We start from the raw sequence: 14,612 nt of genomic DNA, 5'->3' as shown, positions 1-14,612 counted from the left end.
TTAAAACTTGATTGTGCATTTAGATGTTAAAAGTACAGAGATAAGGACTGTATGTGTGTGCACACAGAAAGATAGAAGACATTTATTTGTTCCTTTCCTTTATCAATTTCTTTATAGTTATGTGACACTTTGTCAATATGTTCTTTAATATATTCATGCCAATAAAGCATATTGAATTGTAGATTTCCTGACCAAACATTTTCCAGTCACAGCTTCCATGGAAATCCATGTGGCCTAGGCTGACTTATGTCCCTCTCAGTTCTCTGAGCCATCATCAACAGTTTTCTGGGCTAAACGTAAGTCATTGATGTGTTGGAAGTATTGAACAATGGGTAGCTGTATAAAGAGAATCAATAGATTGCTCCAAAAAAATCTCATCATGTGCCAAAAATAGAACATAGTGCACATCCGGCAACCCCCTCTCTACCCCATGTGGTCTATCTATTAGTGGGATAAACCTTTGCCAGGGAGTCATTCTTGATGCCACTCCTCTCACATTGGACCACCAGTTGGAGCCAGCATCCCTCTGAGGGCTGTAGAGTACTTGTGTTAAGACGATACAGGAATTTGTTTTTAAATGGATGGACAAATTTGAAAAAAGGACAAACAAACAATATAACCTTAAATAAATCTCAGGCCTAAAACCAGGTGTTTGGGTAATAACAGCAGGTGTAGGTGCAGGTGAAGGTAGACACCACCAACACAAGACTTATCAGGGACCATGTGAGTGGGATTGCAACACAATCTGCAGAGAGATTACAGCTAACAGTTATAGGTAAGACTAATCAAGGTTTGAAAGGCGTGGTCATCTTATCTATGTGACAGAAGTTCCACTATGATGTGAACGGTGCACATCACATTCTCCTCTGCCCTCCACACACTCCAACCTCCAACCTTTCACTCTACCTGCGTGGAGGAATCATTTCTAAACCTGAAGCCCAGGTGAGCTCACCACAGTCAGGGAGCATGGACTCGCTCGGCCTGCCACAGGTGAGGACAAGCATGGCTTCTACTGATCTGTATGATGTATAAACTGTTGCATATTAATTTACTATCTGAGATTGAATAAAACACAATAAATGTTATGTATTACCGGTAAATTAATCACAAAATGATGCTCTTGCTTTTATTGATCGTATTATGTATACCTGAATACTGTTTTTCTAAACTTAAAGAACTAAATGATAAGATTTGTACATGAGGCCTTTAAGTATGTTGTTACTATTATGATGGTAACATATTTCATCATAGTAACATAATGAACATGATAATCTTCTAGTTTGTAAAAAGTCATATTTCTATGTTAAGAGTTCATTTTTATAAATGATTTACATGAGCTTGTATATCTATAAACATATGTGCTCAGGCTCCAAACGCAAGTGACAAAAGGGATCCAGGTTAATGAAATACTGGTATAGTATTAATAATAATATGGAATTGATCACACATCAGGTGATAAGACAACACATTGACATTTAACTTGAAAAAGATGACCTGTGTGGACCATTGAAACATAAAAATGTTTAATAAAAAATGTTGTGATACTATTATGGACATGGGTACATTCACAGAGTGTGATGTACATAAATGAAAGTTACATATATAATATAAGTACATTTATATTTTAGAGGTTATATTGATAAAGATTTGTAATAATAGTTAACACATTCATTCCAATAGCTTACTGATCATAATGTTGTGCGAATGGAATTTTACTGCAGCTAGACCACGTGCCAAAAAGATCAATACCCTGGCATGTGAGGGAAAGTTTGTCTGTGTGTGTGTGTGTGTGTGTGTGTGTGTGTGTGTGTGTGTGTGTGTGTGTGTGTGTGTGTGTGTGTGTGTGTGTGTGTGTGTGTGTGTGTGTGTGTGTGTGAGTGTGTGTTACATACTTTGTCGAACAGTTCATAATTAACTGTTAAACAACTCTAAGTATGTGACACACACACATACAAGTCAAATGTGTGTGTCACATGTAATGATTTTTTTGAGTGAAATGTGTTTTTCAGATAATATATGTTCAGACAACTCAAATTATACTTAAATACATTTCCTAGAAAGTATGCTCTGTGACCTTTTTATTTGTGAAAAATAACATTTGAGGAGCATTTTCCATAATCATTTGGAAGGAAATCCTTATATAACATCTTATTTTTCCTCTCTTTTTTTAGCCAATGGCTGCTCAAAACAATTGTGAGGAAGGCGACAATATTAGGAATGACAGCAAGAGCAAAGGTATTTATTTTTGTGTGAAAAGCAACAGAAAGCTATTGATGAATTTTGGAAAAGTAATTTATATAGTTGCAATAAAAAATGTTTTTGTCTTAGAGGTCAAAGCGAGCCTTGCACACTCCACTGTGGCTTTGGTTGAGAAGGAGCCTGAGGAAATAGACCCGTGGGACCTGCCGGAGCTGAAGGACACAGGGATCCCATGGTCAGGTAAAGACTTGTAATGTAACAATTATTACTAATACGACAGGTGATCTTATCATTGTACTATTGGAGGATAACGTGTGTCCTGATTAGATGTACATGACCAGTGAGTAATACATTTACATGCCCACTAATGGAATGCATAGCTTACTGTACATGTGATATAGTGTCCCGTATATCGTAGTTACACAACCACACAGGAGCTATACATTCAGGTTTATTGCCAAGTAGGTCTTCAATTACAAACACATACAAAATAACGGAGAAATACAAGGTTGAAAAAGAAAATCTGAAGAGGATTCTTTAAAAATACTTTATCAAATATGTACAGTATGACAGTTTAGTGCAAGACATGCAAACATTTAGAAATTCATATTGACATAAGGGTATGCAATAATTCACAATAGAGAAGCTATTTCTAAGTTTCTTGGAGTGACCCTTTGGTTTCGTGGAAGCTCAATTTAAATGTCTATGTATGTTAAAATTATTGAAACTAAGAAAAAGTATTTTATTTCTAATAATCAATTGGCTGCACCACTTGTATATGTGTTTGATTAAACAGGGGGAACTTCTTATACAAACATGGATCTCACATATGCAAATTATTCAGATAACTAGTTTTTCCTTCGTCATCAGAACAGTATTTTTGACATTAGAAAACACATTAAATGTTCTTTTGTTGAACAATAAAGACATCAACACTTTCGAAAGGTAAACACATTAGTTGGCCCAAGACATTATTGCCCTATTAGTCGACAATAAAGGAAATGAATGTCAATTATCTGATTACTTAGAAAGATATAATGGAAGTCATAGATAATAATGTATGTAATAAAGACAGTAGTCATCAAAAAGACAGCTCAGCATGTGCCAACATACTGTACTCTTGTCTATGAGTCATGTGGGCTGTGTAACAGACTGTCATCACTTCAGATATTTTAACATGTATTAGCAGAAAAAGCACAGCTGTTATCATTAATATTAATGACGGCTGCACTCTGTTTATCTTTACCACCTTCATTGTCCATCCACTTCATAGCAGAGCCATTGATTATTTTAATAATCACTCCTTCTATCCATGCTCAGACAAACACAAGAAAGTTAAATGCAACCTTTAAAAATGTGTTCCCATGTTTATTATTTGTTTGGTCTCTTTCATGTCTTGTCTCCGTCCCAGCTTTGGATACCAAAGGGAAGGTGTTGAGAGTTTTGGTGTCGGTGGGGAAGTTTATCCTGCTGCTTGGTTTCCTTTACATCTTCATATGCTCTCTTGATCTCCTCAGTTCAGCTTTCCAGCTTGTTGGAGGTAAACACAGCTAAACCTGCCAATTTTTTATTTTTTATTTAACTTAATTTAACCAGGTTTGTCCTATTGAGTTTCAAGGTCTCTTTTTACAATGGAGAGCTCAGAACAGCAGCAACTGCAACGCAACGTTTTAACAGCTTACTAAAAAGCACATATAATTGAGTAACATCAAAACAATTATAATACATTTTCATTCTATTTCTTAATATTGTTTTATCATTGTTGTATTGATGTAATTTGTATGGTATTTGACCTTTTTTGTTTTATTCCTATGTTTTGTAACCTTGTTTAGAAAAATGCTATACCAGAAAGTCAATGATGCTGTTAATGTTTGAAGGAGGTAATATGCACATACTCCTATGTTCACCTTTCCCAGGTAAAACTGCGGGGGACATCTTTCAGGACAACACGGTTCTGTCCAATCCTCTGGCTGGTCTGGTCATCGGTATCCTGGTCACCCTGCTGGTCCAGAGCTCATCCACTTCCTCCTCCATAGTGGTCAGCATGGTCTCCTCTGGATGTGAGTATGGGCCTCTACATGTCACTCACACACACACACACACACACACACACACACACACACACACACACACACACACACACACACACACACACACACACACACACACACACACACACACACACACACACACACACACACACCTGATGAAGATTACCTTTGTTGCTCCGGCAGTGTTATCCGTCCAGCTGGCCGTTCCTATCATCATGGGCACCAACATCGGCACCTCTGTGACCAACACACTCGTCGCCATGACGCAGGCTGGTGACCGCAGCACCTTTCGCAGGTAATCATTTTGTATTTGAAGGATTGCTTCCTTTTACTGCCTTTCTCTGCAGTCAACAAGCCCACAACATGTTCAAGAACAGTGTGTTCTGCTGTGAACTACAAGGGCATACAGATATTATCGAGCACAAACTGTGTCTTTGAATCACATTCAAAAGAAACAGTACCTGTCTGACTGCAATGAATTATATGGTAATGTTTTAACAGTCAACTCTAACTAAATGCATTGGAGCTGCAAATTCAGCGATTTGTTTGACAAAATGTGATTAAACAGACTGTACCAAACACGTGCAGCATATCCCAAACAAATACCAGCCTTTGATGTCCAAAGAAAATAGCCTTATTTCTATTTGGTGGCAATGGTTGTGGATATAATCATACAGTTATGCAATCTATGAAATCATCAATACCTACATGTAAATATATGTTCAAAATTACATCTATCGCTTTTTCTAATATTCTGTATTTAACCTATCATTTAGGATTCTCAAATGTATTTAAATAATCACAACATTTGGAGATTGGAGATCTTTTATCAATAGTTTTACTTTCCTGCCGTCTTACTAGATGACTTATTCCTGTACAGCAATAATCCTATTAGAAAGATCGAAGGTCAGTTTGCATTTATCTACTTCCTTTCAAAATGTACCCAGGGCCTTTGCAGGGGCCACAGTTCACGACTTTTTCAACTGGCTCTCCGTGCTGGTTCTGCTTCCCCTGGAGGTCGCCAGCGGATATTTGTATGAGGTCACAAAGCTCATCATCGACTCCTTCCAAATTCAGAGTGGAGAGGCCCCGGACCTTTTAAATGTGATCACTGATATCCTCACTGAGTCAATTATAGAGGTAAATTGGTTTGCATAATTTCTGATTATGTTGTGTTTTGTTCAAATCTGGACCAAATGTTATTAGCAGACATGTGGACTCGAGTCACATGACTTGGACTCGAGTCAGACTCGAGTCATGATTTTAATGACTTCAGACTTGACTTGATCAAATTCGGCATGACTTACGACTCGACTTGGACTTGAATACTATTAACTCGAGACTTGACTCGGACTTTGCCTCTTTTACTTGTAATGACTTGACATGCCTCGAGTCAAAAGCTAAATTTCCTGATCATGGACATCCTTCCCTGCAATGCGAACCTGCGAAGCCCCAAAGACCGCAAAGTGAGAGAGCCGGCAGGCAAGTGCGAGCAATGCAATCATGTGGTGGATTTTGGCCTTTTTGGATTGGATCAGGGACCTAACCAGCGTGATTGGATAATCCCCGGGTTTCCCCTCATTAATATTCACGATTTCCCCGGATTTCATCTACGGAAAAGATGCAATTGTGCCACGGAAGGGAAGCCTAGTCGAGAGCTGTCCGTCTGGTCTGCGTCTCTCTCAGTTGCAATTGGCAGGTTTAAGATCCAGATTAGGTTCATGGTTGTGAATTATCTATGTAAATCGACTCTATAGATAACACGTTCATTCTACATGTTGAATGATGATAGCGTAATACAAATATAGGCTATACATACAATGACAAAACTGCCGTGGGCGATATGTTATCCGTATCCTTTGTTAAAATTAATGTTCAATAGCTCTATGCCAATGGGAACAACAGAACGTGCGCATTACATATGGACCAATGCGACACGTTCATTACGGCCGTGGACCGATAAACACTCAGTACCGTACGCACACCAACCGGCATTTGCGTGTTTAACACCGTGTTTAACACTGGCGTTACCGCCGCTTAACTTAAATAATGAACAACTGCTTTTAATTACGACTTGGCCGAGATCTTAACGTGCTGTTCATGCGTTTCCCATGAATAGCCTACTACTATAACTCGGAGCGGAGCAGGATATAATGCGCATGTGCGACGTTGCTAGGCAACGTGTACAAAGGCTGGGGGGGTGGGGGGGGATGCCCCCAGACCCCCCAGACCCCCCTACAACGGTTTAGTTTGTCACCTTTTTCAGCCCTTCTGAGTTTGCAGGTATGTACACAAATAACTAAGATTAGGGAGGTGTACTCTGTCTCTCTCTCTGTCTGTCTGTCTCTCAAGCGCCTACCCCCAGCACCTTTCATTGTGTGTAGTCATGCTGCTTAATTGTTATGCAGATTAAACATTGTTTTATTGAAATATTAGGTTTCTTTGTGATTTAAGCAAAATGTTGACCTACTGTAACTGGCATCCACTGAAGCATCAATGCCAGTTACATGCATCCACACAGTCCATGCCTCACTAGTCAAGGCGCTTTACCAACTTTAGGATGACAGTGGTGCCTTCCGTGCTCATACATTTCTAACCCACCATTCACACACAATACTTTGAAGGTCTTTGGGCGCATGCGTATATACAGATATATAAAATATATGCATAGTTTAATCTGTATGTATAAAAAAATACTGAAGATTAGGTTGATATGTTGAAATTGTGTGATCGTTAGTCTGATAATGGCATTATTAAGTGAAGAGTACATGATGACTTGTTCAGGACTCGAAGAAGCTTGGGACTTGGACTTGGACTCGACTTGGCTTTGGTGTTACTTGGACTTGGACTCGACTTGCCCTTCTCTGTCTTTACTTGGGACTTGACTTGGACTTGACTGCTGAGACTTGGGACTTACTTGGGACTTGCCAAACAGTGACTTGGTCCCACCTCTGGTTATTAGTTCATTTAAGCTATCCCATTAAAAAAAAACAAGAAATATTTTAATTGTATATTAACTGCTTAATCATTTTGAAATTTAGCTGGCACTTATATCCACTTGGAATTTCATTAAACACTAATGTTTTTGTAATAAGCATGTTGGAAGTGTCTGGAAATATCTTATAATCATTATCATAGGTGATAAATTTGCAGAAAATAGTGCAAAATGTTCCTTTTAGTTTCTCAAAGACCAAGTTAATGTCTATGAATGTGTTTTTTTCTGTCCAAAACCCAAATATATCTTATTTGTTATGGTATATAATAGAGAAAAGCTGATTTTTCCATATTAAGGAGGCTAAAAACGGGAATTTCTGCAAGTGTTACATGAAAATGACTAACAATTCATCAATTACTGTATAGAAATACTCTTGTGGACATGGGCTAATACGGAAGTTAGTACACATAGTTTGTGTAATCTACATGGTCCACTGAACCTCTCAACTTCACACTCTTAAATAAAATCACCAGTGACATATAAGACGCCACTAAATAACATTAATGTCAGTGTTGGGGAAGAAACTACTTAACACTTTAAGAAATGTAACTACATCATAGGGAGAAAAACTAGTTTGATTACCAAAGAGTCATTGTTTTGATCTACTTCCCTTCAATTTAGTTGGACCAGTCTGTCATCAGTGGGATTGCCACCGGAGACCCAGCAGCCAGGAATAAGAGTCTCATCAAGAAATGGTGCCAAACCTTCACCAATACAGTAAGACCAAAACATTTCAGCTTCATATCAGATATTCAAAACATTAAAAAGATACAAATCTTTATTGTCAATCTGGCAATTTGTTTCAGTCCTTAATGAACGTCACGGTTCCTGGTCCAGAGAACTGCACGTCTCCGTCCCTGTGCTGGGTTGATGGCAACTACACCTTTACACTGAAAAACATTTCTGAAACGTACAACCTCCAAAAATGTAAGAGCAGTTTTGAAAGTTTACACTTTTTTTGGGTGTAATTTTTCCATTAAATGGATGTATATTATTCTCTCTGTGAGAAAATTGGCCTCATCCCACATGACGTGGCAAACATGTTTAAACAAAGCACAAACAAGCTACTCAGGTAGTGTAACATCATCCTTCTTTTAGTGAAGCTTTTTAAATACAGTATATTTAGGTTTTTAAGGGTTACAATTGTATTGTCCCCATTTCCACCAGCAGAAACAGATGAGGAGCTTCCTCACATTACATCAACGTTAACAATTTGTTGTTGCATGTTAAGTTCTTTATTTGCAATGGGCCAGCAAAAATACATAAATTCAGCTTTAAAACATGAAGGATACCAGTCATCGCCAATGTTCTTGTTTGTCCTCAGGTAAGCATATCTTTGTTAATGTGAATCTGCCGGACCTGGCGGTGGGTCTGATCCTGCTCATTCTCTCTCTGCTGGTGCTCTGCTCCTGCCTGATACTCATCGTTAAGCTGCTCAACTCCATGCTGAAGGGACAGGTGGCCTCAGTCATCAAGACGATCCTCAACACCGGTGAGTGGCACCCCACACTCAAATAGAGTAGAAATTAATGGGAATGTGTTGATTAGTAACTCATGCATGTTGCATGTGTGTGTGTGTGTGTGTGTGTGTGTGTGTGTGTATGTGTGTGTGTGTGTGTGTGTGTGTGTGTGTGTGTGTGTGTGTGTGTGTGTGTGTGTGCGTGCGTGCGTGCGTGCGTGCGTGCGTGTGTGTGCAGATTTTCCCTTTCCATTCGCCTGGGTCACCGGTTACATTGCCATTTTTGTCGGCGCTGGAATGACATTCATTGTGCAGAGCAGCTCTGTTTTCACTTCTGCTATCACTCCACTTGTAGGTGAGGTCATTCATCCATTTCATTCATCTCTATTTGTGTTCTCCATTTTTTTTAAATGGACAGTTTTTTGCTTAAAATTCCTGTAAATCTTTATTATTCAGTAAAACAATCCACAAACCCTCTGTTGACTAACTTCCTGGTTACACAGGCATGGAAAGTGATGGTAGTTGAAGGGAGGGTGTGTAATTATGTATCTTAATCAGCCTCCTGTTTATTTGAATAGGTATTGGCGTCATCAGCATAGAGAGAGCATACCCATTGTCTCTGGGTTCAAATATTGGTACAACCACCACAGCCATCCTGGCAGCTATGGCTAGTCCTGGAGACACACTGGCTAATGCTCTACAGGTAAGTCACTTGCACAAGCAAATGATCATGGATACACCACGAGTACTTTTTCATATGTTTTGTATTTATTTTGGAGATATAAAAAAAGGATTAGGTAGAGGAAGCTTGTTTTCACAGAGTTAATGTTATTTCCAGATTGCTCTCGTACACTTCCTGTTCAACATCTCTGGCATCCTTCTGTGGTATCCAATCCCCTTCACCCGAATCCCTATCCGGTTGGCAAAAAGCCTGGGAAACATCACAGCCTCCTACCGCTGGTTTGCTGCCGTCTACATCATCAGCTTCTTCTTCATTTTACCGCTTTTCATCTTCAGCCTGTCTCTGGCCGGCTGGAAGGTACTGGTGGGCGTGGGTGTTCCTCTAGTAGTCATGCTGATCCTCATCATAGTGATTAACGTGCTGCAAAAAAGGAAACCTCGGTGCCTGCCTTCAGTACTGCGATCCTGGGACTTCCTCCCTCTATGGGCCCACTCCCTTGAGCCCTGGGACAAAGTGGTTGGTGTGTGTACCGCAAAATGCTGTTGCTGCTGCAAATGCTGCCAGCTTGCTGTTGAAGGGGAAAAACACAGTGAGAAAGAGTCTGTGGAAAATAACAGCAAATCACACATAGCAGTGTATGATAATCCTGCAATGAGTGCAGAGAAGGAGGTGGAAAATGAGCTTAAAATTCTGAAAATGTCCAGGCTTTGAGATTTAAAATATATATTTGTGACTATGTGTATATAATGCAAAGAGGTGCATTAGGAATGGCACAAAAACCAAACACATTCAGGCTAATCTACTTAAAATATATGTTATTTTGTCATAATTAAATGGTTTAATAAGAAATATTAACTTGTAAGCGTATCAAGAGCCATACAATAAAAGGGAAAATGTCTTAATGTTATGATTAAGGTCTGTGAACAATAACATCACCAGACTTATTCTACATCATTTGGTTTTCTAACTTTATTCTAATACGCAGAATAATCTGCTGCTTAGACAGCTATAATAGGTGAGTCACAATTTTACATTTTTGAAATAGTTATTTCATTTGATGAGATCGTGAGATTACTAAATGAATTCAATATAAATTAGGTTACCGGTATTTAATGCTAAATCAATAACTGGAGTTCATAACAAACTGTTGTTTAAAAAAGCAAAACAATGCAAAGGTGTTTTTAAATTTTATATTAGTCAAATGTGAACATTCTGAGGATGCCATGGCCCTTCTGCACTACTATACAGGAAATACAGTATCTCAGAATAACAGCTGCACAAAATCACAGGTTTTTTACTGTGTACAAGAGACATTGAGATCCTTATCACATCGTTTTAAGGTGTAAAATAATTATTTTGTAATTGAGACAGATAATCGTATTCAAGGAATATGAAATTTGAAATTAGATGACTGTGCATCTGACTAAATGTTTGTAACTCTTAATACTTAATCATGAGTTTGTTATTGTGTTGCCATAGTATCTATATGAACATTTAAAAACAAAATGTTAATAAATGATACCTAATTGAAAGTGTTTTCCACTCACCTGGCAGAAACCACTAGACTCATCATTTTGAATGTTCCGTCATTAGCTAAACCTAATGTGTATCTGAGCCTGGGTGTTGCTTTTCTGAGTAACAATTATGATAAAGGGGAGATAATCAGCATTCTCCTTATCTCAAGTACCATAAACATTATCACTATTAATATTTTACAACCTTTCTAATTGCTGTCTTTCAAATACAGTTCCAATTCTCCTGTTTATGACTGTTTTTCCAGGAATCTGTTGTGCTGATGTGTCACTGTCACATGTCAGTTAACCAATTGCCAACAACATGACATTGATAATCAATATATCAATATTGACGACAGCTGTGCTAAAATAAATATATACTCAATATAATACTCTTTACTTAGGCAAATTTTATTTTACAATGTCTGCCACTTTTTGGACAGTATTGTCAATTATGATTTAGCCATGACGCTTTCAAAGGAATGCTGCTGACAGTCACTTGTATCCGTAACTGCAGCTTGCAATTGTTATCGTCCCATCTGGTACATTAAGGTTGATGGTGTGAAACTATCAAATGCCAACATGTCAACATGCCAAAGTACATCAAATTGTATGTATTTTACTTAACTTGAATAATTCAACAAATTGCTTTTGTGTAGCAGAACGTTATCAACGTTATCCTACTAAACATCACACTTCAAGTTCACATTGTAACCACAAAGTTGGGAACCACTGGATTAAGACTACAAAAACTAAATGCATTAGGATTAACAATAGTAACAATTTATATACTGCATAATGAACTATCTGTCCTGGGATAAGTTTTTTTCTTAGTTGGATGATTGAGATTTTCTGCGCAGAATATAATTTATGTTAAAAGGGGCAATCCATAACATAATAAGTAAATAAATTGTGTTTTCTTACATTTCATTTCAGTAGGGAGTATGATTAGATTAATGTTATATTATATTCTTAAAGAAAGTTTTTATGTGTTTCAACAAATACAGCACCTGGTCCTGACTTTGGACTAAAACAAAACTGCTCAAATCTATCTGACTGACTAACACTGTCATCTAGTGGCAAATATGAGGAGAGGTATAAATGCTGGTACCATTTGTGTATGTTAATTTATGAAAGATAATCTAACACCAATCGAGTACGAAATACATTTTAGCCACAATTAGATATATTTAATATTTTTATTCAACAATGGATAACTTGTCTACTTGAAAATCTGAAAGGTGTTATTTGCAGAGAGGAACCACAGAAGTTATCTTCCAGTTCCGCATGTTTAAACATAATATGTGATTTTTTTTTTTTACCAGCTCATATTATTTGGTCATTGAGGACGGAACAACAATTCGACAAAACAAAATAATTTATTATTTTGAAACCCAGAGGCAATGTTTGGTTACAGTCATTACAGATAACTGATGTGCATTTTACACACACTGTACACTACCACTATCAATACACTACTACCTGAACTACAGTACCTCATTACTACGTCTACTACTTACAAAACTACTGCTTCTAGTAGAAATATGACTAAAGCATGACAAAACAACTTCAATACATTAACATACAATACATCTGCATTGGAAGCACCATTTGTTGCGTTATACACCAGACATGAATAATAAGTTCTCTTGTGAGGGTTACTTCACAGGCTTAGTCTCCATGTGCCTCTCTGAAGCCTGGAAGAAGCCTAATCATACTGGACCAATAAAGCTGGTCACATGTGCAAGGATTTATGCTTTAAAAAATCTCTGTTGAGCATCATTACATACTTTTTTTCTTTGATTGGCTAGTCCTGGTTCAGGGAAGTTGCATCATTATATTACAAAATGACAGAGAAAACAGTTCTTATGTGAATAATGAGGAATATTTTTCTTAGAAAGGGACGGGTCCGTAGTAGGCGATGTATGCGGCGACGATGCCTGCAGTTTCAGCCATCTCGTCACAGCCGTCGTGCAGCTCACACACCTCCTTCAGACTGGATGGCAGAGAGGAAAAAACATATTAGAACTGCTTTAAAACCTCTTGCACTTAACTTGGATATATCCAAACTAAAATAAGTATTTCACTTTTATTAGGAGTGTGCATAAATGATTTAGGTTGAATAGTTGACAAATTAATAAAAGAAAACTTCAAGCTAATCAATCTCTGTACAGAGTATATTGTAGTAAGTCAGTTTTATCCATGTAGAGTAAATAACTGTACCTCTCCAGCTGCAGAAGGGAGAGGTCTCCTGCTGGGGCGGCTCTTCTTCTTCTCAAGAGAACAGCAGCCAGGTCCCTCGTCATAACCACCTCAGGCGCTGTGGGGACAAACATCACAAAGCTCAAACTTTCTTGAATGTCCTTGTAATAAAGACACATTTGAAGTCATTTTAAACCGTGCAAAGATTCTTTCCAAAGACAAAAACGTTCCCTACCCTCAGTGCTGGCTGACTCTGAGGAAGATGAGGAGGAAGAAGAAGAAGAAGAAGAAGAAGAGTCCGATGCTAAGGAGTCAGACTCAGAGGACTCAGATGAAGATGATTCAGAAGATTCAGAGGAGGAGGACGAGGACGAGTCCGAGTTAGAATTGGAATCAGATGCTGAAGAGTCTGAGGAAGAGTTGGAGTCAGATGCAGAGGAAGAATCAGACTCGGAGGAAGAGGAAGAGTCTGAAGCAGCAGCAGCAGCCGTGGGGTCAGCAGCTTCATCAGCAGGTGCAGCTTCATCAGCTGTGTCGTCAGCAGGGTCCACGACAACCTCTGGTTCAACACCTGGGGATCGCAGAAAATTACACTTTATATGCACTCTGTAAGGGCTTGCATTATTTCATGAAACAAGGAGAACAGGAATCACAGCAATGATGAGTGGAGTCTGCCTTACCTCCCATGGACCAGCACACTGACAGAAGAGCACAGATGGAGAGGAGAGTCAGAGTCTTCATGGTGCCTTGAAGTTACTTTCAAGCTGTAGACACTTTGATTTCTTTGTTGCCTGCTCTTCTCAACCTTCCTTCGATGGCTTGCATTATTTCTTTCGCACAATTCCAGGTCAATATATACCGTAGTCCACCTCCTTTTGTCAGACCAGTGATGATCTTCTGATTGGTTGGGGAGTCAAGTGTCAACATTTCCGCTTCCACTTCTCATAAAAGCTCCCGTAACACCCACGCATCCCTGGCACTTGGTTGAAAAACTCCTTCACCCGCACACAGACTTACACGGCCACAAGAATTCCTGGCATTCATCTGTACGTACGGAACGTGTACAGTATGTTAACCTATATGTACTGTATGCATGTTTCCTTTACATGAAATTAGAGACAATCCAAGACAAAAAAAAAGGGAAAACATGAGGAAAGACCTGTGGGAAAAACATATTTTAGGGGATTCCCACATCAAAAAACACCCTCTATATTTACTAAACAATTACCTTTAATTTTAAATCACCTTTAAGAACCCAAGATAAATGGCTACTGATATAATACTGAATAGACACAGTGTCTCTCTCTGGCTCTTGGGTTATCTAAAATGTACTTTTTCTCATATTTTTTCCTACAAAAATGCCATTGTTTCCCTGTCAAACCAAATCCTTTTCATATGTATGTTTACCAAACTTTTACATCTTCTTTCAATCCTCATCCCTCACCACTGGAGTACAAATAGTAAAACTAAAATATGAGACTCCAAGCCAGTGGTGTTACTGATTTCTAAA

At 38.4% G+C, this 14,612-nt stretch overlaps 2 protein-coding genes across 2 annotated transcripts; one reads left to right on the top strand and one right to left on the bottom strand.

Moving 5' to 3' along the window:
* The first annotated feature begins 840 nt into the window (after window positions 1-840).
* Window positions 841-11,266, top strand: LOC134864789 (sodium-dependent phosphate transport protein 2B-like). Its single transcript, XM_063884033.1, has 13 exons — window positions 841-990; window positions 2,172-2,235; window positions 2,329-2,439; window positions 3,611-3,739; window positions 4,116-4,259; window positions 4,434-4,545; window positions 5,198-5,390; window positions 7,867-7,962; window positions 8,052-8,172; window positions 8,570-8,737; window positions 8,943-9,059; window positions 9,283-9,407; window positions 9,543-11,266. The coding sequence occupies exons 1-13, from the start codon at window positions 967-969 to the stop codon at window positions 10,095-10,097; spliced, it is 1,959 nt and encodes a 652-aa protein (XP_063740103.1). The 5' UTR covers window positions 841-966; the 3' UTR covers window positions 10,098-11,266.
* Window positions 11,267-12,260: 994 nt separating this feature from the next.
* Window positions 12,261-13,919, bottom strand: bglapl (bone gamma-carboxyglutamate (gla) protein, like). The gene is made up of 4 exons (XM_063884357.1): window positions 13,783-13,919; window positions 13,338-13,673; window positions 13,124-13,220; window positions 12,261-12,896 (listed from the first exon to the last, which is right to left on the bottom strand). The coding sequence occupies exons 1-4, from the start codon at window positions 13,841-13,843 to the stop codon at window positions 12,794-12,796; spliced, it is 597 nt and encodes a 198-aa protein (XP_063740427.1). The 5' UTR covers window positions 13,844-13,919; the 3' UTR covers window positions 12,261-12,793.
* Between the last annotated feature and the right edge of the window lie 693 nt (window positions 13,920-14,612).

This window comes from Eleginops maclovinus, chromosome 5 (genome assembly GCF_036324505.1).
Source record: "Eleginops maclovinus isolate JMC-PN-2008 ecotype Puerto Natales chromosome 5, JC_Emac_rtc_rv5, whole genome shotgun sequence".
NCBI lineage: Eukaryota > Metazoa > Chordata > Actinopteri > Perciformes > Eleginopidae > Eleginops > Eleginops maclovinus.
This window is presented reverse-complemented; position numbering and strand designations above follow the sequence as displayed.

What these genes read in the sequence shown, in the direction of transcription:
- bglapl (XM_063884357.1), bottom strand. Translation starts at nt 13,843, where the DNA reads ATGAAGACTCTGACTCTCCTCTCCATCTGTGCTCTTCTGTCAGTGTGC. An exon ending in AGTGTGCTGGTCCATGGGAG is followed by an intron (nt 13,674 to 13,782) that starts GTAAGGCAGACT and finishes TGCGATCCCCAG; the next exon opens with GTGTTGAACCAGAGGTTGTC. An exon ending in TCCCTTCTGCAGCTGGAGAG is followed by an intron (nt 12,897 to 13,123) that starts GTACAGTTATTT and finishes TCTGCCATCCAG; the next exon opens with TCTGAAGGAGGTGTGTGAGC.
- LOC134864789 (XM_063884033.1), top strand. Translation starts at nt 967, where the DNA reads ATGGACTCGCTCGGCCTGCCACAG. An exon ending in CAGCATGGTCTCCTCTGGAT is followed by an intron (nt 4,260 to 4,433) that starts GTGAGTATGGGC and finishes TTGCTCCGGCAG; the next exon opens with TGTTATCCGTCCAGCTGGCC. An exon ending in CACTGGCTAATGCTCTACAG is followed by an intron (nt 9,408 to 9,542) that starts GTAAGTCACTTG and finishes TGTTATTTCCAG; the next exon opens with ATTGCTCTCGTACACTTCCT.